General features: G+C 45.6%; 1 protein-coding gene across 7 annotated transcripts in view; it reads right to left on the bottom strand.

Annotated features, from left to right (window-relative positions):
• GIT2 (GIT ArfGAP 2) overlaps positions 1 to 26,578 on the bottom strand; it is a 668,976-nt gene that overhangs the window by 82,614 nt on the left and 559,784 nt on the right. For all 7 annotated transcript variants that reach the window (XM_085633297.1, XM_085633301.1, XM_085633299.1 and 4 more), the window contains one exon: positions 25,125 to 25,319. In XM_085633297.1, coding sequence (XP_085489423.1) covers positions 25,125 to 25,319 — 195 coding nt within the window. The remainder of the gene's footprint in view (positions 1 to 25,124; positions 25,320 to 26,578) is intronic.

Below are 26,578 nucleotides of genomic sequence, written 5' to 3' on the forward strand. Positions count from 1 at the left end.
ATCCCCACATTGCCAAGCGAACCCCACCCCTGAGCACAGAGCACAGAGTTGATGTGTCCATCACCAATGTAACCCCTGGTTGCGTTAAGGCTAATTGCCTGATGTTCACCAGGTGGGCAGTAGTCATACACCACCAAAGATTCTGGCCTACTTCAGCCAAAAAGCCAATGTTTTCCGACAGGAACTCCTAGTGTTCGGGCCAATTGAAGGTGAAGATTCCATTGCAGATCCCACTAGTGCCAATGGTCATGAGACACCAGCAGAATGCACAAGCCCAAAAAGTCTCTGAACCATTCGCCTTTTATTCCTCTGGGATTTTTTTTGGGGTGCTTTTCCAACTGTCTACTGACACTGTCCCGATGATGGCCCTGGTCAAGTAAGTTTTTAGGGCGGAAACGTAAACTTTTTACAAATGTGGACTGTTCAAGTACCTATATTAAATATGACTAAGATCAACTAAACATGCACCTGAATTATGTGATATCTCATATCTTGGATAGCTTATAAAATAATCTATTTATAGTTATACACTCTTTTCACCTTGTTTTTCAAAAAAGCACTACACTGTTAAGCCACCTCACATAGATAATGTAAGGTAATTGCTGAAATATATATGTTTGCTATAATATGCTTAACCTACTATGTTTTTCTACTTGGTGGATTACCTTTAACATGTATCTGCATGGATTAATCTCAATTAATAAACTCCAAGTCCAACTCTTCGTCCCTCTTTGTTTGACTAATCCAAACAAAAATCTTGGCGTTAAACTTCTTGTTCCCGATTTGTGTGCAGCACAGCTTACATGCGGTCCTTTGGGAGTAGACATCCCTGCACAATGTCAGTTTAGAAAGTTCAGAAGTTTGGAAAGCTTTAGTCAAGTACTGAAAACTGTTGGAGGGGAGTTTTGGTTAAACGCCTTAGGGCACAGAAAAACAAGAAAAACTGACAAACAAGTTACTTCTTTTTTGGTAGAGACTCCATCTAGCTGCAGATTCCTCACCTTTAAATATCCCCAGGCGTCCAACCAGATCTGGAAGATTTTCGAGCAGTACGCCTGTGTGGCAGTAGGTGGCTTCAATCACTTTCTCGACTTTCTATGCCAAAGCACAGCACCGCAATAAGAACCGACCACTAATGTGGAAAAGACTAAGCCTCTGAAAGAGGTTATCGCTCATACCTGAACCGATTCACAGAGCAGTGCGGACGGGAGGGTCGGTAAGGAATCTGTGGCTACATAAAGTCTCTACCAGATAAGGCGCTACTGAAGGAAAGTAACTGATAGAACTTCTATCCAAAGATTCCTTACCTTTGAATAGATACCCAAACAATACCTCCCTGGAGGTGGGACTGCGAATCCTATCAAACCAAAAAACCTGCAAGACCTAACGGGCGATGTACCCATGACGAAAGACTGGACTGTCCAGGCAGTAATGTTTTGTGAACATGTGCAGAGATGCCCAAGCCGCTGCATGACATGTCCAGGAGAGGAAAGCCACACACTAATACAATGGTTGTAGCCTTGGCTCTGGTAGAGTGAGCCCACAAGCCCTCAGGGGGCTGTTTCATGACCAATGCATAGCATATTTTAATGTACATGACAATCCATTGAGAGATGGGTCTTTTCTGTACAGCTTTCCCCTTTTTTAGCTCCCAAAAAACCCACGAAAAGTTGATCATCCACCCGGAACTCTTTTGTGCGGTCAAGATAGAAAGGCAATGCTCTTTTTGGGTTCAGGCGGTTCAATCTCTTCTTTTGAGGGATAGGGGAGCAAAGAAGGTCGGCAGGGTGATGTTTTGGCTGACACAGAAAGGAGTGACCACTTTTGGCAGGAAAGAGGCATGTGGCCGGAAGAGCAGTTTGTCTGGATAAAAAGGTGGTGTAAGGAGGGTGCGCCGAGTGCGCATGGAATTTGTTATAGTCACTAAGAAATCTGTTTTGTTGGTCAACAGCCTAAAAGGACAATTATGTAGAGGATCAAAGGGAAGACCACATTACAAAAATAAGGACCAGGTTGAGCTCCCACTGAGGCATAATAAAGGGTGTAACTGGGAGCATGTGTTGTAGACCCTTAAGGAACCTAGTCACAACCTGTGACTTACAGAGAGAAGGTTGGTCCAGCAATGATTTCCCAATGGCAGGTGTATACCATCTTGGTGGAATGATGTCTGACTGCCAGAATAATGTCACAGACTTCTGGAGAAAGGTCGAAGGCTGTCAACTGTCCCCACTCAATCTCCATGCATGGATGTGGAGGGTGCACATGTTTGGGTGCAGAGCCCTGCCCTGTTGCTGCGACAGAAAATCCTCCTGAAAAAACAGCCTGATAAGAGGACCAATGACCATGCTCAATAGCTCAGGATACCAGACTTTCTGTGCCCAATTCGGAGCCACAAGAATTACCTGGGCCCAGTCGTTCCTGATCTTCTTGAGAACTCTGGGCAGGAGTGGTACTGGCAGAAAGGTGTACATGAGTCTGGAGGTTCACTCGAGATGAAAAGTGCCTGAAAGCGAGTCGGTCTGAAAACTGCAGCACGCAGACCAACCGACACTGCACATTCTCTGCAGTGGCGAACAGATCTAACCAATGCTATCCCTACTGCAAAAAGAGGCCTGGAACCACCTTCGGATGGCGATGCTATTCGCAATCTGCTAGGCTTCTTTGACTGAGTTCGTCCACCATGGCATTCAAAGAGTCCGCCAGTTGTTGAACCGCCAAGAAAATGCCCTGACGTCTCAGCGATGTCCAGAGGCGCAGAGCCTTCTGGCAGAGGGTCCAAGACTGCACCACACCCGGTTTGTTACAGTAGCACATGGCAGTGATGCTGTCCGTGAACACCTGCACCAGCAGGATTGCAGGAGGCCATGAGACCCAAGAGCCTCAGAGTCAGACTCATCGAAATCCTGGATAGAGACTGAAACATTGGTATCATAACGTGGATTTCCCAGACTCGCCGCTTGGGAGGATAGGCCCGAAACTGCACTGTGTCCAGACCGAGGAAAGGGAGCGGCTGAGAGTCAAGTATGACTTTGGCACGCTGACAGTGAATCCCAGTGAGTGAGTACAAGAGCTTCTCCATAGTCTGAAGGTGAGAGATGACTGCCTGGTGCAAGCCTGCCTTCAACAGCCAGTCAACGAGGTAGGGGAAGACATAAATCCCTGACTGCTGTAGATGAGCTGCGAACCCTGCCATCACCTTGCTGAACACCCAAGGGGTGCTGGTAAGGTGGAAGGAAAGGACAGTGCGTTGAAAATGTTTGTGGTCCACCGTGAAACACAGATAGCCTCTGTGGTCCCGCATGACAGGGATATGGAAATAAGAGTCCTTCAAGTCAAACACTACCATCCAGTCTTCCAGGTACAGAGCAGACAAAACTAGAGCAAGCTCAAGCATTTTGAATTTCTTCTTTTTCATGAAGAGGTGTGGGATGAAACACATTGAGAATAGGACAGAGTCCTTTGTCCTTGGGCAGCAGAAAGTAGCGTAAATAACAACCATTACCTATTTCTGATGTCAGCACCCTCTCTCTGGCCAAAGGAGCCTGCACGTTTTGACAGAGGAAGGAGAGGTGGTCCTCTGTCAGCCGGTGGTATGTAGGTGGGATGGGTGGATAGGGTGTCACAAGGCGTAGAGAGTACCCCTTTTGACTATCTGTAGTACCCATCTGTCTGATGTTACTGACCGCTAGTGGGAGAGGTGAGGACGTATCCTACCTTCCACTGGGTGCCCAAGATGGTCTGAGGGCGGATTAAAGAGACTTGGAGGCAGTGGCTGCGGAGGGGAGGGTCATAGACTGGCCTGATATCAGGGCGCCAGCCCCACATAGTTGCTGGGACCTGCGTCCTCAGCCATGAAAAGAGTGGGAAGCCTGCAAGCCCTGGCAGCTGGGATGGTATGGGTGCAGATGGAGACCCTTTCCACATTCACGACAGGCTGATTGAGGTGGACGAGGGGCAACTGACAACCCCAAAGACCTGGCCATAGCTCTGATGTCCTTGAAGAGCGCAAGTGCTGAATCCGTCCGGTCTCCAAATAGGCGAGAACCATCAAAGGGCATGTCCATGGCCATCAAAGGACATGTCCGTGAGGGAAGCCTGGGCATCTCCTGAAAAAACAGATGCTCTCAGCCAGGCATGGCACCGCAAGGCCACCGACGATGAAGTCGTTCTACCTAGTGAGTCAATCGTGTCAAGTCCACATCTGATGGAGAACTTTGCTGCATCTCTCCCATTGACAAAAGCCTGAGAGAGTACGGCCCGGATCTCGTCTTGGGATTTGGCGCTTGCGTAAACCAAATCCCAAAGAGGTATGGGTATAACGGCCCAAAAGTTATGAGGTGTTCATGACCACAGTGTCAGGCTGTTGGAAGAGAATATTCTCTTACCAGTCTCTTGGGTTCCCTATCCGTTGGAGTGGTAGGGAAACTGGGATGTGGAGGCTTGGACCACCAAGCTCTCCAGGGTAGGGTGCTGGGTAAGGAAATGGAATCATAGGATCGGGGCAGTGGGCAATCGCCCTATTCACAGGAGTCACTGTGCATGGCTTGGACCAGACACCAAGAAGGACGTCTCAAAGGGCTTCATTAAAAGGGAGTAAGGATTCTGAGGGGGAAACTCCCGGATGAAGCACCACCATAGCGAAAGAGGCTCCCTCCTCCGTAGCCACAGTAGGTGGGAAATCCAGACCAGTATAATGTGAGATGTCCAAACCACTGGCCTTACCCAGTTCCTCATACCAGCTGTCCTCCTAAACTGGTTCTTCTCCACTGGGGGCATGTCCAAGATGGCAGACGGGATGGTCGCTTAAGAGCGAGCTCCGATCCCCCTCTTCATTTCTCCGTTCCAAATCCCACTTGCCCCACAAGATTAGGGGATGTGGGTGTTTGTGCCCTGCTGTGGGACACTCGTGGCGAGCCTGGCCTAGCGGAGGTTCCAGAAGGATGCCTCCCGACATAGTGAGGACACCGCAATTTACGACCTCATCTGGGCACGATGAAATGAGACTGCGGCCCCGGTTGGAGATAGCTGCGCAGACCCCCGCCTTGTGAGTTGTCCAACCCAAGAACGCTGCAGGCGCTGTGAGCAATGGTAGTGTGGGCAGCCATGCGCACCCCCCCCCCCGGGAGAGAATCGTCGGAGTGAGTGCAGAGCAGGGCGGAGCCTTGCTCCAGCGGATGCAGCTTAATTGGAATTTCGGCATTCACACACAGCTTGAGATAGGGTGGCGGCAGAGTAGAACGGCCACTGCCCGGAGGGAGATAACATGCCGCTTGAGATGTCGGGCATGCACCGGGGACATCCTGGAGGTCATGCTGTAAGGATTGCCTGTTTATGCCTGTCAACTGCTGGTATAGGCCTGAGCAGTGAAACACTAGGCCACCTCCCCCACTGCTGGATAGAAGGCTTAGAAGGCATGGCTGATTCCTCATTTCCTCTGGCTCTGACAATCATTAGTGTGGCATACCTTAGCAAGCACTAGATGAGGCAACAATTTGTGTGGAATAAATAAACAGGCACTGCAAGAGACGGCCTGAGAAGCGTGCTGCTGGTGCAGGGAAGCTCACCCTCGCATAAATGCTTACGCAGGGACCAGGCTGCTGTCACTGTGGCGCTCTCTGTAGGACACATCAGGACTGTGAAGGGGAATTGGACAGACCAGGATAACAGGATACTTTGGCAGGATCTGAGTAATCAGACTTTCTAATTGACTTTTGATGACGGCCAAGGTCCAGAAGGGGAAGGGCAGTGACATCCTGCAGACTTGTGCGGTCGTAGAACCAGCGCAATCCTCAGTGCAACAACTTCTGCAGGACCATATCCAGAAAGTTTCTGAACTACTCAGCCACAAAGCCTCTATTGAACTGAAACTTAACTCTTTGCTATATGATATGGGGCTCCTGAAAGTAACCCTGGGCATAGTACTATGCTTCGCTCACGGAACATCTCCGGACTGAGGATCAACTGGGGGAAATCCTGTTTATTTCCCTCGCTACAGACACCTGACCTTCCACTTCACCCCGCTGGGGATGCTCAGCTGATGTTTGAAGTATGATACTTCCAAGTATCTAGGAGGGCAAATATATCACTTTGAACAAGACCTAGTAGAAGGGATCCTTGGGAGGGCCTTGTTCTCTATCAGACAATCACTACCTATATCGCCTCTGGGGAGAGTGCCTAAGTGTCTATAGCTAAAATGTTGGCCCTTCTGCAACTCCTGTATTTCTTTGCAGCACTCTCGGTGATACTGAAGAGGCCTTTCTTAGTGAACCTTTGACGATTGTTGTCCACATTGATAAGGGCAAATAAAAGGCATAGGGTGACACTAGAGACGTTATATGCTCTACTGAAGGACAGATGGTTGGGTGCTCCCAATAATTAGCTTTAATATGCCACGGTCCAACTCCAGTGGCCACTTCGTTGGTTGCTGCAGGAGACAATGCCGGAGCGATGTCTGGTGGGCTCTGCCTTTGGGGATTATTCGCCACTAGAGTTGTTCTTAACCTGCCCTTAGCATGCTGCCATTACTGTCATGGTGGTGGCGTGGCATTAGAGGAAATATATATTTCATGGTAAACGTGATGCACCCAATGCACCTGGTCTCCCACTCTGGGCACCCCCACAGAGCAGATACTTTACTGGAATTTTTCCGATTAAATCCTGGACAGCAGCTGGCTATGAAACCTGGGGGGGGATTTAATAGTAGATGGTAGTGTTTGCACTTTTGAGGAGTTGATGGAGGTGGGTGGACTAGACCCGGGGCAGTTTTTTTTTTTAGTTCCTCACGGAGGAGAGTGGCTGGGAAATTGTAGAGGTTGGATGGGAACTCCACACAGACGGCTGGCCCATTGGAATTCATGTTAACATTGACAGGATCCAGGCGGGCTATCTCACACACATACCGAGCGTTACAGGAGGAGGGCATAGACAAGGGTTTCCCGGCACTTAAGGGATGGTGGGAGGAGAAATTGATTATGGAAATATAGGACTCCACATGGCAAAGATGTTTGGGCTCAGTTAGAACCACACGAAAAGCGTGTTTTTGATTTATGCAATTCAATTATATTCATCACATGTACCTTGCCCCAGACAGAAAGGAAACATTTTCCCAGGTATGGGGGTGGTGTGTTCTAGATGTTAACAGGTTATTGGTGATGCCCCTCCAGTGGTTGTGTGGCTGAGGGATGTGATTTGATGGGCGAATGTAGAACTCTCAGTTCGAATGGATGCCAGAGCTCGAGATGGGAGATGTAATCGTATGGAACAATGGAATGAGTACTCAACCAGACTGAATATGATTCTTGCCCCTACCGACCATACTAATATACCTCAGATGTGAGGCAGTTTGTTCAATCCATTCGGGTGGCAGGAGGGGGTACTGTTGACTATTATGTTGCCTGACAATCTGGTAATGGGGAGAGGGTGCGGGGGACCGAGCAAGGTTGATTGTTTTCTTTATTTGATATGTGTTTCTTCTTTATGGTGACTGTTAGCTCATGATGGCACGGCCTTATGACTCCTTTGATTTTTAAATCATTCACATGTTAATGTTTTGCTGTAAAGGCTGAATGAACCAGATTACCTCGGACCAAGCCACTGTAACACCTTTGGAGTGGAAAATGTATACTACAAGTGAACTGTACCAAAATTGTCAATAAAGATATTTAACACAAAAAAAAAGGTTCTTCTCCATAAGGGTCCATAGACCCCTCCCAAAAGTCTCTCTCCAGGCCTATCCATTAAATAAGGCACTGACTTCGCTCTGGGGAGTATGTCCTTGGTCGGCGCCGAATTTGGTGTCGGACGACGCCCATCGGGCTCCGTGTCTAAGTCAGGTAGGACGATGGGGATGGTGGCGCCTAGGGGCGTCGCTGGTATTGGATAGGGCGTCTGCTGCGTCGGCACTGGAGAAGATGCAAAGAAAGGTCTCGCTCTCACCAGTAGCTCGGCTCCAGATCGAGTGAGGGATCCTTGGGGCCTGAGTGGTGCAGAGATTGAACCTGCTGGCGCGGTCCTCATAGGGGCCTCTCTTACACCCATGGGGCCCGAAAGTGCTCCTGAGGGGCGGACTGCCCGAAAATTAGGCACATGGTCTTATAAAAGTTATTCAGTCGGGCGGGAGTCAGTCCGGCTCTGGGAAAATATGGGAAGCGGCGATCTGTCCCAGGTTCAGGCGCCGTCGATTCACAGGGTCCGGAGTGCCGATGTTCCCTCATCTAGTCAGATGACTTTAACTAAGTCGAAAAGTGTTTGTATTTCTTCTACTTATGCTTGTGGGACTTACCCAACTTTCCAGAAGACTTCGAATGCTATGACGAACGTAGAGACTGGCATTACGAACGGTCTCAGGAGCTCCCAAGCAGACAGGATGTAGAGCATCGCAAGGTCGACAAACATCGGGCAGCAAGGAGATTGATGGAGCGCTCCCTCAGCACCTTTGCATATATGGCACCGCAGTCCCTACAAGCCTTGGAGTCGTGTCCCGGTTACAGGCACCACAAGCACACCAAGTGGGGGGTCTGTCCTCAACATTTGCAGATGACAGGCTCTAAAGTTTATAAGTAGCTGGGTTTTCAGATGACATCCTCACGCCAGGAGATAAATCTCAAAAAGTCAACAATTTTTTTTTTTAAATTGTAAAAAAATGTCTGAGCGGTAGCTCAATCTGAATAAATCTGGGCTGAACGATGTCAACTCAGAAACGAACTACGTCAACTACCGGCACTCAGTGGGTACTGCTTGCAAATCTTCTGGATATAGTCCGACAGCTAGGGATATTGAAAGGTACGGAATTTGAGGCTAGAAGATGTCAGTGGGCAAGGGTGGTGCCTATAAAATGCTCCATGAGGTCAAGCCTGGAGCCTAGACAGAGTCTAAGGCGCCACATGCCAGCATGCAGGACTTATTTCAGACAGTCTTCTGGATCCAGTCTAGCACTTGGAGAGATTCACAAAGTGAGGAATCTGCTGTTAAAAGTGTTTAAGAGAATAATTAAAGCCATGCTTTCAAAGAATTTCCCTTTAAACATATTGAAGTTTCTGATTTCCAAGTAAAATTGCTGTAGCTGTTACAATTAGAATGTAGAACACTGAGATTAACGTTATTATGAAGTATAAATGTAGTATCCCAATAAAACAGTTTGATTGGGGAAATAGGTTTTCTTTAATGTAACAGGTTAAAACATTTCGAAATATTATCACTTACAGATTTCTCAAAAGAAAGAGGTCCATGATTAAAAAGTGGATTCTGTGAAGGCTGTGACAGCTACTGGAAAGGCATACATACATTTTACTACATGTGACTCAGGAGTGAATTAAAATACTTCATGCATTTCTGTTCTGGCTGGTGTAAAAAAACTGCTTACCTGCAAGTGCAGTTTGCCAGCATCAACGTGTTTTAGCAATTTACATGCTTTTTATGAAACTAGAAATCCCCAACCTTAAACCAATAAATCTGTCAAATTGATCAGGAGCAGTGATTCACTTACATTCACCTCAGATTTGCAGCATATGCACCTTCTTTTAGTCTTTGTAGCAGTGGCCAGGCTAATCTATTTCATTTCCACCCAGGGGTCATTTAGATGTTTTTTTATCAGATTATTTAATCGTGAGGACTGGCCTCCAAAGGAGAATGTTAGATTGATAGTAATGCTTAGTTATAGGTACATGTAGGTAATTGTGGTTCGCCAGCATTGGATCAGTTTTAGTTCTCGCCAGAGACAGCACATGCTGTTTAGCTTACAGTGGTCTTAGAGTCTGCCCATTGGTTTGCTGTATCATCACCCTCATTTGCTTGCTCCTCTTTGGCCAGCATACGCAGGCTTCAAATCCTCTTCTGTTTGACCCTCCCCAAGAGCATGGTCCAAGTACTTGCATCTTTTCACCGCTCATGCTTTGGAAGCTAATGTTTTTTGTTTTCTCATTTCGGTGAACCACTCTGTGAGAGTGCATATGTTTGCTAGTTGTTCCCCTCATCGGCCCCCCACACACAGTGTCCCTCACTCTCACCTGATTCTGTTCTCCTTTGTTGCTTTCCCCACCCAATGCCTGTGTTGTTGCATTCACCCTCCATGTTGTTGCTTGCCTCATCCTCCCGCTGTCCACGCTGTTGCTTGCCCCATCCTGTTGTCCGTGAGGTCCCCACCAATGCTTGTCCATCATGCAGTCCCTGTTGTGGTTTGCTTCCTGTGTTTTTGCTTGCCTTTTCCCACCCTCATCCTGCTGTCTGTTGTTGCTTGCCACTCCTGCTGTCTGTGTTGTTAATTAGTCATTCCATGAGGTTACTTGTCCCTACGACCCTTCTTCCACAGTCCCTGTTGTTGCTTGCCTCTTCTCTTCTCTCACACAGACACATCGGACTGCGTCATAGTGCTTTTTCAATGCACCCTTAATGTGTTTTGGACAGAATGGCCTTTATTGAGGCAGCTGAGTGTACTGAAAGGGCAGTGACACTGCTAACTAGTAAAAAAGAAAAAGAAATTACAAAAAATAAAATCCATTATGCCTCTGCTTTGCTTAACTAGGTCTTCAACACTTTTTCTATTTCTGTATGTCAGAAACCGATGATCAGGAGTTATTTGTTTGCGTAATACTTCATGTGCTTTTGGCATTTTGTCTACACAACAATATGTCATCTATATACACACACAGGGGTATGGAAGAAAAACAGTAAGCACTCAATTTTACCACTTAGCAATAGTGGCAGCCATTTCAGGTGTTTATTATTTTGTGACTTCAGCAATATATTATTTCTCTGGATACACTGAAATAGTTGTTAAATTTAGAAAGTGTGCATCTTGTTCACTCATCTAGCCAAAGTAAGGTTTCTATTAATGCTCTTTCCATGACAGAAACTTCTGAAGTCTGTGAGATAAAGTCTCAATCCACAGATATTTAAACCATTGTCTTGTCTTCCAAGTGAAGTTAACTGCAGTACAGTGCTTGGCATCAGCTTACCCTCTGCTAGAGTAATATTCAACTTCCTGCTGTATGCCCTCAGACAGAAAATCCATCAAGTTTGACATTGTACCACAAATTATCCTTCATATTGCAAAATAATTCCCATGAAAATATTATCTCTGATTATGAAGAGATATTCTTTTACTAATTTTCCCCATTTCTGATATATTGTCAATAAGAAGGCACAGGGAGACTGCAGGTATTATCAACAGATATCTGAACTGCTTTTTCAATGATAAAGATGCTTTGGCAGACTACATGGATAGCACTACTCAAAACCTTGCATTTCTTGGCTGGGTGATTACTTGACGCTGGGGTAGAAAATGGATATTTCATGGGCTGTTTGGCAGAATTTATAAACATTGTTCAAATTGAGCCATTTGTGGGTGATAAACCAATTTAAAGACAGAAAAACAAGGTGATAATTAATTTCAAAGGCCCACTGAAATTACATGCATGGTCCAGAAGGAATGGGCGAATAAGAGAAGATAGGCTCCTAGGGAATGTCTCAATCATTTTAAGGTTTCTTGTTATTATCTGGTTGAGATTCCTCTCCCACACTTTAGTTTTTCTTCCTCATCAAAATTCTCGTCTTCATCACAGTTTGCATTAGCTTGTGAATCTCGCCTCTGTATTTGGAAACGTCGGTCCTTCCTTCTATCCATGTGGCCTTATAATGGTTTTCTTTCTTATCACATGTCTTCACTAGTTTAAGTATGGTATCTATCAAGGTTGGTAGTTTAGCCTTTTCTTCCTCTCAAGTGTCAGTACATCTAGCATGGTCTCTGGAGAGATGGGGAGTGTCCGATTGCCAAGGCCCTTATGATGACTGATCTGTTTGCTTCTGTTGACATTTGGTGTGCCGGCTTCAAGGGATTCGACAGTGGAGTCAATGAAAGTTTCATCGGTTTTGAGGATCCCAACAACATAAAGCCCATTCCAGGAACCCGTTACATGAGGTTTCTTCCTGGCAGGTTTTACAGATTCTGGGAAAGATATTTTCCTTTTTTTAAAGGCAAGGGTTATGAAAATAAAAGCTAAAACGCTCCAGGCCCCTGATTTAATGAACATTGCTAACAGATATTAGAGTTTACGACATCAAGAGGGTATGTAATGTATGCAGTCTTCACAAGGCTCCTCTAGCAATATTTTTCTATCCAAAGTCTATCCATCCAGCAGAGAATTACTTTTTCTTTCTGAGGATGTGACATGTCTGCTATATGCTAGAAGACTTTTCTGAGAGGTAAAATGTATGACCCTACAGATGAACGAAAAGAGCACCTCAAGAATGGAGAAGCTCCCTCTGGAGTATACGTTTTATGCAAAGCAAAACGCAAGCTGCTATTCATTGAAATTCTTCAAAGAAGCATTTGCTCAAGCATGGAACTGTCTCCCCACAGACGGTGTAAAAAACAATCTTAAAAGGCCTCTAGGAGTGGGGCTAAAGTAAATCTCTGATTCACCAATGCAAAATCATTCTAAAAAAATGTTGGTGAACTGCCTATCTGAATTCCATATTATAAATATAGGTGAAGCTGCTACACTTGTATATCTATACCCCAACAACTGTATACAAATTTTATGATGCATCTTTTATGGTTTTTTGTGAACCGAAATGAAGATATATTGAATTGAATTCCATATAAGTTCATAAATGCTGCTAAATAGTAATATAACACATACGATAACAAATTTTGCATTTCCAGCTTGACTGGGAAATTATAAAAAAATAACCACTTAAGGATCTATGAAATATTCAATGTTGGAGTAAAAAAAAAAAGAGTATGAAAAGCCACAGAGAATCTAATTGCAGAATAAAGTAGATTCCCAGACCGCTAGTTATTCTCCACATCTGATTTAAAATAAGCAAATCAGCCAAGATTCAAAAAAAGAATTGGGTTCAAGTTGTTAACAGGTTTTGCCTCATCCACTGGCTATTCCTGTTACCAGTTTCATGGGTATCCTCGATGCATACAAGTCAACCTGGAACCTGATTTACAAGTCAAAGGAAAAAATGATGAAAAGGTGTGCAATGCCCTTCATATCAGTGTCCAGTGTCAATCCCCTATCCCTGCATCCTCCATCCACAGTTCCAAATGTACAGTTCACTTAAATTAAACCCATAAATAATTCTGCAAATGCCAAATTTATTCACTGGGAGGGCAGCTGGGGGTGGATTAATACAGAAAAGGGCTGATAGTCCATCCAATGGCCTTTGGTGCTATCAATGTAAAATATGAATGCTCTTTTGCATCCAAACAGCAGTCACTCTACTTCTTTCCAGAGGTGAAGGGGGTGGGGGGAAGAATACTATAAAAGTGACTGATTTGCCGACGTGAAAAGAGGTCACAACCTTTAGGAGAAAAGCCACTATGGTCCTCAGCACCACTTTGTCCAGAAAGAAGGTGTGTAGGGTGGCTGAGCTGTCAGAGCTTGGAGCTCATTGATTTGACAAGTGCATGTGATTGCAATGAAAACGTTCTTCAGGGTTAACAGATGTAGGGGACAGCTGTGTAGCAGCTCAAAAGGAGCACAGAAAAGTATGGACCAAATTAAAGTTCCACTGTGGCATCACAAAACTTTTTAGAGGGAACATGAGGACCAAGGTTTGAGAAAACACATCACAACAGGAGATCTGAAGTAGGATGGTTGGAACGACCAACAGCAAGAAACAAAATAAAAAAAAAAAAGGACCAACAAGTAACCTTTAACTCCTGCAAGTCCTTGTGGGGACTAAGACTGGAAGATCAGTAACACATCCGACAGTTTGGCGTGTAATGGGTCCATACCATGGGTGCTACATTAAACCACAAACCAGTCCCAGCATCCCACATAAATGAATTTTGTAGAAGGAAGCCTGTTCTTGATGACATGCACTACTTTGGAAGATAGATTAAATGCAGTTGTCACTACTCGATCCTCATGCATGGAGGTGTAGATTGAGCAAGCCAGGGTGCGAGACCTTGACTTGCTGCTGTGACAAAAGATCCTCCCAAAGCAGCATCCTGATTGGAGAACAGATGCTCATGGCCAGATGTTCTGGGTACCACAGTCCCTGGTCCAAACCAGAGCCACTAGGATGACTTGGGCTCGTCATTCCTGATGTTCTAGAGAGCTCAGGGCAAGGAGAGGTCGGGTGGAAAGGCATATAGGAGTCTCAAGGTCCAATCCAAGCAGAATGCAACTCCAAGAGAGAGCCTTCTTGGGAACTCCAACACACAAAAGTGTTGACATTGCACATTCTCAGTGGTGCCACAGAGATTCAGTCAGATATCTTGACAATAGTGGAAGACATCCTTCTCCACCTAGGGATGCAGTTGCCATTCGTGATCCGCAAGGCATCGTTGTCTGAGTTTACCTGCCCTGGCATTTCAAGATCCCGCCAGGTGGTGTATGATCCAGATGTCCCTGATGATTCAGCCCAACCCAAAGATGCAGAGCATTTTAAGAGACTCCAGTTTATTCAAAAATAAAAAAAATTGACTTACCTGGGTGCCGCCGCCTCTCCTCCGTTGTCTTCTGGTGCAGCAACAGGAAGCACACAGCCTCCCAAAATCCCCTGTCCAATTAGAATTCTGCCTAACAGCAGTGTTGTGATTGGTCTGAGCACCGGGGTTCGGCGCTCAGACAGGGGCTTGGAGGCTGGGGATGTTCCCCACCAGACTGTGTAATGCAGCCTGGTGGGGAAGATGCAAAGTGTGCATGATGGTTTGGCCAGCCAAGCAGTCATGTGCACTTGGGGAGTGTGCTTAACACTCCTTCTGCTGCCCACTGCACTGGCCAGCCTAGCTCCACCCTCCCCGCCCGCACCCCTTGCAGAGCCTAAGCGGAGGAGACGCCGCTGGCTCTAGAACCACGGTCATCACTTTTGTGAGTGACCGAGGGCATTAGTAAGGCCAAAGGGGAGAATAGCGAATGAAAGTGCTCCTGCTCCATCGTGAAATTCAGATAACGCCTGTAGTTCTCCAGGATAGGGGTGTTGAAATAAGTGTCCTGCAGGTCTAATGCTACCACCCACTCTCAAGGGTCGGGGCAGACAGACCCTGGTCTAGAGTGAGCATCTTGAATTGGCATTGAAAAGGGAAAGATCTAAAATAGGATAAAGGCATCCTTCCTTCTTCGGCACTTGGAAGTAGCAAGAGTAACACCCAGTTTCCACTGCCGAGACCAGAACCCTCACTGTAGGTCCTTGGACCAAAAGGGCCTTCACTTCCTGCTGCAAGAGAGGCAGATGGCTCACTGCCAGCCGCTGTGAGGATGGTGGAAGGGGCAGCAGGTTGAGAAGAAAGAGAAGTGTTTGACCCTGCCGGACAACTGGAAGGACCTACTTGTCCAAAGTGATGTTGCCACCATGGGAGAAAATGTCAGTCTCTGAGAGGGTGGGTGTGCGCCTGAAAGGGCACACTAAAGAGGTTTTGCAGCAGCAGGAGGAGCAGGAGATTGGGCTGTTTGCTGCACTTGATGTCTGCGTTGTCTATGGGTATTAGGGCTTTGCCCATGAAAAGGCTGTAGGGTCTGCTGGGCTGGATGTACTGAAAGCCATAGTCTCGGACCAGGAGAAACAGCTTGCAAAACTGATGTTTTGGAACAGACAGGCCCAAGGAGTGCAATATGGCCTTGCTGTCTTTACAGTGCTTCAGGGAAGAGTTTGTCTTCTAGCCAAAGATGCGAGAGCCATTGAAGAGCATGTCTATTAGGGAAGATTGGACATTCCCAGAGAAGCACAACGACCTCATCCAGGTGTGTCTCAAGTGTCATGCTAGTGCGAATTGCCCGAGCAAGGTAATCAGTAGTGTCAAACCCCAACGAAGGAATGCGTTACTTACCTGTAACTGCAGTTATCCAGTATTGGTATCATTCATAGATTCACATGCCTGAATCATTCCCCGTCGTCGGGATGGGAGTCCCCGGTACATAAATAAAGTAATGTCTCTAAAATATAGAGTAATAGACCAAGGACCTCACCTTAGTAACATATCCATGTCCTTTTGTAAAAAAGGACCAAACTTTGGAGTGAAGCCAATCAGCTATCACCACCCTCTGGAACCTTCCTGGAAGGAGCTCTAGTCCCTCAGATTTTTGTAAGCACAGTGCTAAGTAGTTGTATCACTGAGAGACCCAAGAGAGTCCTTCCAGGGGAGGTGGGTGGGTTGCATGTGAATCTATGAAAGATACCGATACTGGATAACTGCAGTTACAGGTAAGTAACGCATTCTTTATCCAGTATTAGGGTATCTTTCATAGATTCACATGCCTGAATCAGAGTAGTAAGCAATGATAAGCACATTTCGAATGGTACAGTATATATGAATTCACCAGATAACATATAAACGTGAAAATAGAAAGTACCAAAAAGCAATGAAATAGCATAGTAAGAAACACAATAGAGAAATGTGCGTATACAAGAAAGGATGGTGGGATGAAAGGCAGGGCTCACCTCTAATGAAATAGGTGACGGAGCACCGCTTGTCCCACTGCAGCGTCTCTCATGAGTTCTGTATCCAGGCAGTAATGCTTGGTAAATGTATGCGGCGTCTTCCATGTTGCCGCTCTGCAAATGTCTGCAATGGGCACACCTGCAAAAAGTGCCCTTGAGGTAGAAATTGCCCTCGTGGAATGGGCTCGAACTTTGGAATGCAGGGTCTGCCCCGCTTGCTGGTGACAAAAAGTAATAGCTGCGGAGATCCAGCGAGAGAGCCTTTGTTTAGTGACTGGGAGACCTTTCCTAGGTCGACTGTAAGCCACAAAGAGTTGGTTGGATTTGCCGAATGTCTTGGTCTTGTCAATGTAGAATTTTAGGCAGCGTTTAAGATCCAGAGAATGCAGGGTCCTTTGCCACTGAGGATTTGGAAAAAAGAATCGTAACACTACAGGTTCATTGAGATGAAAGTTTGACGGGACCTTGGGTATAAATTTCGGATTCGTGCGTAGTATAACCCTGTTGTGTTTGAATTGAAGAAAAGGGTCTTGAATTGAGAAAGCATGAAGTTCACTCACTCGCCTTGCCGAGGTAAGGGCTGTTTTCCAGGAGAGATACTGAACATCAGCTCTGTGTATCTGCCCAAAAGGGTGTTTCATAAGCTGAGCCAGAACTGTGTTGAGTTGCCATGAAGGAGGTAAAGTCTTTACAGGAGGGAATGTCCTAAACAGGCCTTTAAGAAATTGTTTAATCAACCTATTAGACCACAAAGAAGGGCCTGCAAAGGATCTCCTGAAACAGGATATTGCTGCCAGATGGACTTTAATGGAGGCATGAGCGAGACCAGAGTTCGCCAGATGGAGAAGGTAAGGCAGTATTTGCTCTGGAGAGGATGAAAGAGGGTGTATTTTGTTTGACTTGCACCAGATACAGAACCTCTTCCATTTTAAGGAATATGTTTTGTTAGTACTGTCTGCTCGAGCCAGAACTGCTCTACAGTCCAGAGGTATGTCTAGACCCTGGAACTCTCTGAACTCAGGAGCCAAGCTGAAAATCTGAGAGACGCTGGATCCGGATGCTGGACTTGTTGGTTGTTCATTGTGAGAAGAGAGGGAAACAGTTTCAACTGGATCGGCGGTTCCAGGGAGAGAAGGTGAAGCTCCGTGAACCAGTGTTGGTGTGGCCAAGCTGGAGCTATCAGGATGAGCGTGCAAGGTTCCGCTTTCAATTTTCTGAGAACCCTGGGAATCAGGGGAATTGGTGGAAAAGTGTATGCCAAGATGTTGCACCATGCGATCGAAAATGCATTCCCTAGAGATCCCTTCTGGGGATGCCAACTTGCGAAGTGTTGGCATTTGGCGTTCGGCTTGGTAGAGAATAGGTCCAGAAGAGGGGTGCCCCATTGAGAGAATATGTGGTTGAGAATCCGCTGATTCAATTCCCATTTGTGACATGCTGTCTGTTGTCTGCTCAAAGAGTCGGCCAGAACGTTGTGTGTTCCTGGAACGTACTCTGCCAGAAGAGAAATGTTGTGATGGAGCAACCAGTTCCAGATTTTTTGCAACTCGTGATAAAGTATTAGAGAGCGAGTTCCTCCCTGCTTGTTTAAATAGTGCATTGTCGTGGTGTTGTCAGTCCTCACAAGCACTAGTGAATTTCTGATCCGTGATAGGAATGCCAGAAGACCGAGATAAACCGCTCGTAGCTCTAGGAGATTTACGTGGAGTTTTCTTTCGGAAAGGGACCATTTCCCGCTGATCTGAAGTACTTGGAGGAAAGCTCCCCAACCTTCCAGGGACGCATCTGTTGTGATGGTATGTGGAGAAGCAGGAAGCAAGAAAGGCAAGCCTTGAGAAAGGTTCTGAGGGCAAATCCACCACCGTAGAGCCTTGATCATCTGAAGGGTCACCCAGATGACATCGTCGAATGATCCCGTACATTGGACCCATTGAGCTGATAGCGCCTCTTGAAGAGGGCGCATGTGAAGGCGACAGTGTGGAACTAGTAGAATGTAGGAAGACATCATCCCGAGCAGGGATTTGAATAGGTGCACTGTAAGAGACTTTTTTGATCGTAAGCGAAATGCCAAGGAAAGAAGCTTGTCTCTTCGCTCTTGTGAGGGAAACGCTTTCTTCTGGGTCGTGTCGAGAGTAGCACCCAGGAAAGTTATACGCTGGGAAGGCCGGAGGACGGACTTGTCCTGATTGAGAGTGAGCCCCAAGTGATTGAAAAGCCGTAGACAGGCGTCGGAAAACCTGGACGCGTCTTCTAGAGAGGGTGCTTTGACGAGCCAGTCGTCCAGATATGGAAAGACCTGATGGTGTTGTTGTCTGAGATATGCGGCAACCGGAGAAAGGCATTTTGTAAAAATGCGTGGCGCCGATTTGAGTCTAACGGAAGGACACGGAATTGGTAATGTCTGCCCGCTACTGCGAATCTCAGAAATTTCTTGTGATTCCGATGGATAGGGATGTGAAAATAGGCATCCTGAAGGTCTAAAGACACCATCTAGTCGTTCGCATTGAGAAGTTGCAGTACTTCCTGGATGGTAACCAACGAAACGACTGCTTTTTTAAGAATGTGTTGAGACTTCTCAAGTCTAAAATTGGCCTCCATTGCCTCTCCTTTTTGCGTACCAGGAAAAAACGGGAGAAAAATCCCTTCCCCCTTTGACGAAGAGGAACTCTTTCTATAGCTCCCTTCTGGAGCATAAGTGAAAGTTCCAGGAGTAGAGCACGTACATTTTTGTGAAGCATAGGTCGGGGAGCGGTTTGGGGAGGAATTTGAATGAACTCTAGTGAATGTCCGAATTTAACTAGTTGCAGAACCCAACAGTCCTTTGTTATTTGTTTCCAATTTTGTAGGTAGTGGGAAATTCTTCCTCCAACCTTTGAGGGCGGAGAGGAGATGGAGACCGGCGGTAGTGGAAAGTCACTGTCGCCGAGCAGGATCTTTCTGTCGACCTCCTTTGTCACGAAAGGAGGACTTAGTGTAGGTTGATTGGTGCTGTTGACGTTGCTGGTATAGTGGCCGATATTGCTGATTAGAGGAATAGGAAGATCGGTGTTGGTAATCACCTCTTGCAGATGTTTGTCCTCTTCCTCTTGAGCCCCGAAAAGGTGGGTTCTTGAATTGAAGGGTACTAGGCTCTAGCTGTGTCAGTATCCGTTTTTATACCCCGAAGAGTTTCTTCAATGTGTGTTCCGAAAAGAAGCTGACCATCATAGGGCATGTCCAAAACTTTTGTTTGCACTTCCGGTCGGAATGAAGTCGCCTTCAACCAACCCTGGCGCCGTAGTACAGCTAGCCAGCCAGTTGGCGATATCCAGTTGAGGCGATATCCAGTTGAGGCGATATCCATCGCACAGTCTATTATCTCGAATGCAGAACGTTCGCCCTCCAGCAAGATCTTTTTTGCTTCTTCCTTTGAGTCATCTGGCAAGGCCGCAAGATATGGAGCAATATCTGCCCACATCTGCCTGTTATAGCGTCTTAACAGTGCCAAGGAATTGGATGCACGCACTGTTAATGCGGACATTGACGAGAAACATTTTCCGATATTATCAAGCCGTCTACCGTCTTTGTCCGGAGGAGCGGTCAGCAGAGCGGAAGGATTTTTTTCGATTTCCGCTGAGCAGCTTGTGTGATGACTGAGTCTGGTTTGGGATGTCCGGTTAAGCAAGCTGGAACAGTATCTGGAGCTCTGTATTTTTTATCCAGACAAGTCAATACTGGGGGCACCGAGGAAGGGTTTTGCATTATTTTAACACCCTGATCCCATATATAATCTATAATAGGGATAGATCTGACTGATTTTTTAAAGGGCTCTTTAAAATCATAGAGGAAGCAATCTTGCTGGTGTGAAGGCATAGGTATTTGGAAACGCTGCGCCGCTCTTTTCACTATGTTGTGAAATCCCCCAATGTCCTCAGGAGGCGAGTCCGCTTGCGCGGGCACGGGGAAAGCTGGACAGGGGAGTACATAATCGTCCCACTCATCACGAGCAGATAGGGAACCTTGAAGTTCCCCTTCCTCATGTGGATCCTCCTACTCATCGTCTGTAGAAAGCGGAGGTGGTGAAGTGACAGGCCTAGACTTCAAATTTAAAGGTGGAGGCTGTGGTCTGGGCGGTGGAGACACAGCTGGAGGCGGAGACATGGCAGAAGTGGGAAATCGCTGCTTATAGTCCATACTGAGGAATTGCAGATCAGAAACTAAAGATGCAGGCAGACAAACCATGGGAGGTGGATGGCATTCTTCAGGATAAACTGCCTGATCCTCCTGTACTTGATCCTCATAGTCTGACCTGTCCTGATACTTGACGTTAAGTTGAGATGGGCTTGTCGCCTTCCTAAACATACTGCCATCATCAGAATCTTCTTCCTCCAAAAGGTGTGCTGGAGGTAATAGCTGGACCCTACTAGGGGAAGTCAGGGCCGGCGTCAACGTACATTTTGTGATCTTCAGATGTACGTACGTACTTTTTAGATTGGAATCAGCTGTCGTCAACGTGCCCGTCGATGGTGTAGTCTTCGACTGTGAAGCGTCGACGGGCACCATGGTAGACGGAGTTCAAGTCGACTGAGCTGTCGTCGACGGTGTTGTCATGGTCGATGGAGTTTGTCAACGGAGTCTTCGTCGACGATGAAGTGGATGTCGACGGGATAGTCTTCGGCGACGGTGTCGTCGTCGACACAGTCGTTGGCGATCGCAGCGTCGACGGTAGTTTGGACGTCGACGATGACTTCTTTATCTTAAGCGTTGACAAGACAGACCTACCGGCCGTCGACGATGGAGTCGTCGATGTGGATAATGAAGAAGACAGGACAGACGTTGAAACAGTCGTCGACGAGGTCACACACAAGGCTGTAGATGGAGATTTCCTCGTCGTCGAGACCACCGTCGACGAGGCCGTCGTCGACTGGGTGGAAGAAGGCTTTTTGAAGGTGTGAAGAACCTCCTGAGGAGAAACCTTCGCTGAAAGAGCCTTGGGATGTACCTCTGAAGACTTTTTATACGCCTTCTTTTGAGGTGGCTGCAACGAAGGGCCTGGAGAAGCCTCCCTTGGTCTTTTCCGAGAGGACTGAGAAGATATGGAAGAGTCCTCACTCTCCTCAGAAGACAGTACTTGTTCTTTGTCTTTAAGCCTCTGCAGTCAAATTAAGAGACGTCCCTCACGATCTTTGAGGGTCTTTGAGGAAAAGGTACGACATACCTTACAGTCCTTTGAGGAGTGATCCGGATAAAAGCAGTAGAGACAATCCTTGGGTTGGTCATCCACATGAAGTCTCTTTTTTCCACAGGAAGCACCAGGCCTAAAAAGGCCTTTCTTTGGAGTATCTGCCATGAAGAACTGGAGAACTTCACCCCGAAGATAGAAAATTGAAGTAAGAAGCACTGGAAATCCAAAAATAAGGAAAGCTGAGCAGAGCTCAGAGGAGACTCCCTTAGCACGACGTGCGGTAGAAAATCTGAGGGACTAGAGCTCCTTCCAGGAAGGTTCTAGAGGGTGGTAATAGCGGATTGGCTCTATTCCAAAGTTTGGTCCTTTCTTTACAAAAGGACATGGATATGTTACTAAGGTGAGGCCCTAGGCCTATTACTCTATATGTCTTACTTTATTTATGTACCGGGGACTCCCATTCCGACGACGGGGAATGATTCAGGCATGTGAATCTATGAAAGATACCCTAATACTGGATAATCATACATTTTGCAGCATCATGGTCATCCTGAATGGCTTCTGTAAGTGTGGGGTGCAAGTCCTCTGGTACAGCAAGCATGATTGGTGCGATGGAATCCCAAACAGCATGAGTACAGCAGCCCAAAAGGCAGCTGGCGTTGACGGACCAGAATGCTAGGCTAGTGGAGGAGAACATATGTTTGCCAAATGTTCCAAGGCAATTGGACAATCTATCCAGTGGAGTGGTGGTAAAGGCATAGGGGTTGACCTTGCTTGTGGAAGCTTACACCACTAAGCTGTCCGGAGTCAGATGCTGTGTTAGGAAAGCCGGGTCAATAAGAGCTGGGCTATGGTTCCTTGTTTTTTAGAATGTAACTGGCCCGGAACATGGCTTTGCCCATCTCCAAAGAAGGGTGTCAGTGAGGGCCCTTACTGAAAGGCAACACAAATTCATTAGTAGTTTGTCTAGGCTGGAAGAACTTGGTAAGAACATTGGTTTTCAACCAAATAGTGGGCAATTAGAGGTTAAGAACTTCAGCTGCCCTTCGCATCATCACTGCGAAAGAGGCACTTTCTTCAGTAGCTGACCCAGGTGGGAGAGAGCATACCAGTGTCTGGAGAAGTATACAGTTCACTGGCATCTTGTAGCTCATCATCACAGTTGTCCTCAGTATAGGGATGAGCAAATGAATTCCCTTCATCATAACGGTCCTTATTAGACTTCGCAAAAAAGACTGTGGATGATCTGGACCCTTGCTTGAGGCAAGTGCAGAGTATCAGAATCCGATGGATTGCCAGGAAGCTGCCTGCGGTCTAGTGAGGTCATGGCGCAGCCTTGGTCAAAGACGAACCAGAGTCAGCAGTCAGACAGCTCTATCGGTTGCACTTTGCTGTCATCCGACCGCATGCCGAAAAGACGCAGCATAACTTCATGGAACTTGTGGATTAGCTGCGGTGTTGCTGAGGAACCTGGAAACTCGGGCTGCCTTGAGGCGAAAGTTGAAATGGACTCAGAAGATCGAGTTTGGGGCCAAGACCAAAAGGACATTGACACCCTCTTGCCTACTCAAGAGCAGCGGGAAGGGGCAAGGTTCCCATGGACTACTTTTTTGTCTTACCTGAGGAGTTTGACCACAACGAAGATCTGCAGAGATAAAGACTTTGTGAATGGAAACAGGACCTTCCCTTTGACCTTGAATGGTCACAGAATGGAGTCTTCTGGTGCTTGGCAACATACAGCTTTACCTTATAGTCCTGGGTGGCCTTCAGATTAATTTAGGTGCAGTTGCTAAGGGTCTTAGAGTCATTGTGTAACCCCAAGCACCAAAGACAAATCTGGTGGGTATCGGTCACAGAATTTCCTTACAATGGTCTCTACAAGATTTGTACCCTGTGGTTTTAGGGGTGACCTTTTCCCTTGCACACTGGTATGTAAAGTAACATTTTGAGAAAGTAGTTTTGTAGAGAGGTGAGGTGCAGCTCTCGATTAGTGTGTGGAATAGAAAATAAGAAACCAATAGCGTGCATGGGTGGTGTTCATATGCGGCTTGGCACGTCGCTTCTAGAGTGGAATGACATCAGTGTGGAAACGCATGATGCCACTTACTAGCATGCATGGGTACTGCTTAGGATTTTATATGAATATTCAATCTGCGAGGAATCTAAATTTAGAAGTATGCTTCGGAATTCGAAAACAGAAAGACAAACATACTTTATCCGTATGTCAGTAATACTGCTGACTGAAACATTCTTTAACTAAGTTATAGTTTTATCAACCTTTCTTCTCTGAGTTTGTGCATTCAGTCCTACCCTTTCAGTGAAAAACGGTGGTACTTCTGAGAAACCCTAATCCTCTGCATCTGAAATAATAAACAATAAGTGTATGAGCAGTCTTTCGCTGAAAATCTCTCATCTTAAAGTACATTGCGATCAAAAATGTCTGTATTATATGCCGACGACTTCTAGGGTAGACTCGTTTAGATTCTCCCCTCAGAAAAATTTAAAAGAAGGCTATTTTGTTCTGTTGCTTATTTAACATTGGTTTACAATTCAAATAAGAGCTTTTAAAATAAAAGATGGATAGGATCCCTTTAGACGTGCATCTTTAAAAATATTTTTGGAAATCTTTGTGTTTGCTAAAAGTTGAACTGGGGTCCCACACATACACATACATATTCAATGTTTATTAATATTATGATGGAGAACCCAGGTTCATCTTTCCTTAGCATTTTACCAAACCTATCTACTTTCTCAGTTATTAGCTCTTGAAAACATTTTGTTTGATGATCCATCATTCCTACTTTACTCAATCAAATCTAGCTGACATAACTAAACTGAGTAGCTATGTATGCCCAGATGCAAATCTAATCACTCGCATATGTTCAAAAGGTATTCCCCTACGATGTTACTGCTCTATCACTATTTTATATCACTTTTCTGAAATACAAAGTAGACGCAAACGTGAAAAATGGGCGTCAATGGTATCATCTCCATATTCGCACCTCAGTTATGTTAGCTAAAACAGTTTTAAAACTTATGATCGCAACGCAATGGAAAGCCAACACTCCTACTGGTTTTCCTGAGCAGAAGAGACAAATTATGTAGATTATACATTTTGAATTGACAATTGTGAGGCAGAATAAGACAACAAGGAAAATCTACCTGTTGCAAGCAATGGAGGACAAATTAGGTACAGGCTTTAGTCTGTGAGATATATCATGTCTTTCAAACTCATGTGGCACAGTTCTTTGCTTTTCTTAAATGTTAGCTCAAGACTGGTAATGATTAGTTAAATAGCCCTGCTACTATGATCCTCATGTGCCCAGTAAGTTGCCAGTTGTAGGCCAAGACTTTGCATTCTTGGCTGTGCCTCCCTGAAAAAAAGGCTTTCCTCTTGAATTATGTATGATTATTAAAAAAAACACAAAAAAATGATAAACGAGAAATGAGTCAGGGATACTTAGTTAATATTAAATAGAGTTTTTTGCACCTATTACAAAGTTGGGAAAATATTTTTAAAAAAGTTAAATCTTAAACTTGCGTATGGAGGTTCAACAGACTTTCTCACCTGTCATGCTTATTTTCTTGAGCTGCTCGCAGCAGTTCCTGAATATTTTTAGTTATCTGTTCAGTTTTGCGAATTACATCCTCCGTGCAGGGCAAGACAGGACTTGGGTCTGTATCGATGTTGCCTGTTTCCATACTGCCAATGTCTCCTGCCCATCCTGAACTTCCTTGCTTTTCTTTCTTACCACTGCTGATTCTGTAATACAAACATAACTACATTACACAAAACACTGCTGGGAATCTCAGTTTTGGCAAAAATTGGATGATGTCCTGCTCGCTTTATTTAGAGTTTATACGCTTAAACAGATTACACAGATGTGAAATGATCTATGTCTCATTGTAGGATAATTCAGTCCAATTAACCAATTTTCACACCACTTCTATAAACTTGGTCAACAAGTAATTAACTTATAATCAAACCATGTATTAGCTAGCACAGTCCATCTTGTTACAGCTGACGTTTACTGGTAGCCACAATGTGTTTCAGGGTTATTTCTCAGCTTCGGGCCCTATTTTATAAATTCCTTGATGGATACCTTAAGAATAAAAACTAAGAGAAAATATTATAGACTAAACTCACATAATGATCTTGCACAGTTTATATTCTCCGTTTTGTCAAAGGAGGAAATACATAACATCAAAAAACAATTGTACAACTGGAAACAAAAATGATTTAGGACCTGTGTTTGAGTAGTTTTTTTCAGAGGATCCCAGACTGCAGAAGTTCTTTCCTTTTAGAAGGCAGACATTTAACTATATACATTGCTGTAAATTCAGTGTGTAGGATGCCAGGCTCAGAATCACCAAGATTTATTACACACTATTTAGGCTATATACCAATGTATACACTCCAAATGACTGAGTTACTTACATTTGAAAATGCTCTTCCTTGTGGACAGTATAGCTAATCGCTGAGTCCTCACCTTACAAATACCCCCCATGAACCAGACTGGATCCACAAACCTTTCTTCTGTTTTGGTCCCTTGCCACGCTGCACTCTTGATTTCAGTCTCTTATTTCCCTTTCCATGCCCTCAGACTCAGAGTGTGAACTACTGTTGGTACCAGTGGGGTGATCTCTAACTTGGAACCTTTTTTTAGATGTTAAAAAGAGACCACTCCACGGGGGGGGGGGGTGGCTAAGGATGGTGAGGAATCTGTGGCTAGATTGGGTATACATAAGAAGGAGCATTTTCAAAGGTAAGCAACTTGTTTTTCTGATGGATAGTTCTCACCGTTGATTTGTCGATTCCTCACCTCAGAATAGGTATCAAAGCAGTACTTCCCCAGATGGAGGGCCGGTGGAATGGACTGCAATCAAAAAGTCCTGTAGACCAAGAGGGTGAAGTGTCCTTCAAGCTGGACCTGCCCATCAAAGCAGTAGTGCTTTGTTAACATATCCATTAATGCCCACATCGCAGCCTGGAAGATGTGAAGGACAGGCGCTCCATGAGCC

This window comes from Triturus cristatus, chromosome 11 (assembly GCF_964204655.1).
Source record: "Triturus cristatus chromosome 11, aTriCri1.1, whole genome shotgun sequence".
In the NCBI taxonomy this organism is placed as follows: domain Eukaryota; kingdom Metazoa; phylum Chordata; class Amphibia; order Caudata; family Salamandridae; genus Triturus; species Triturus cristatus.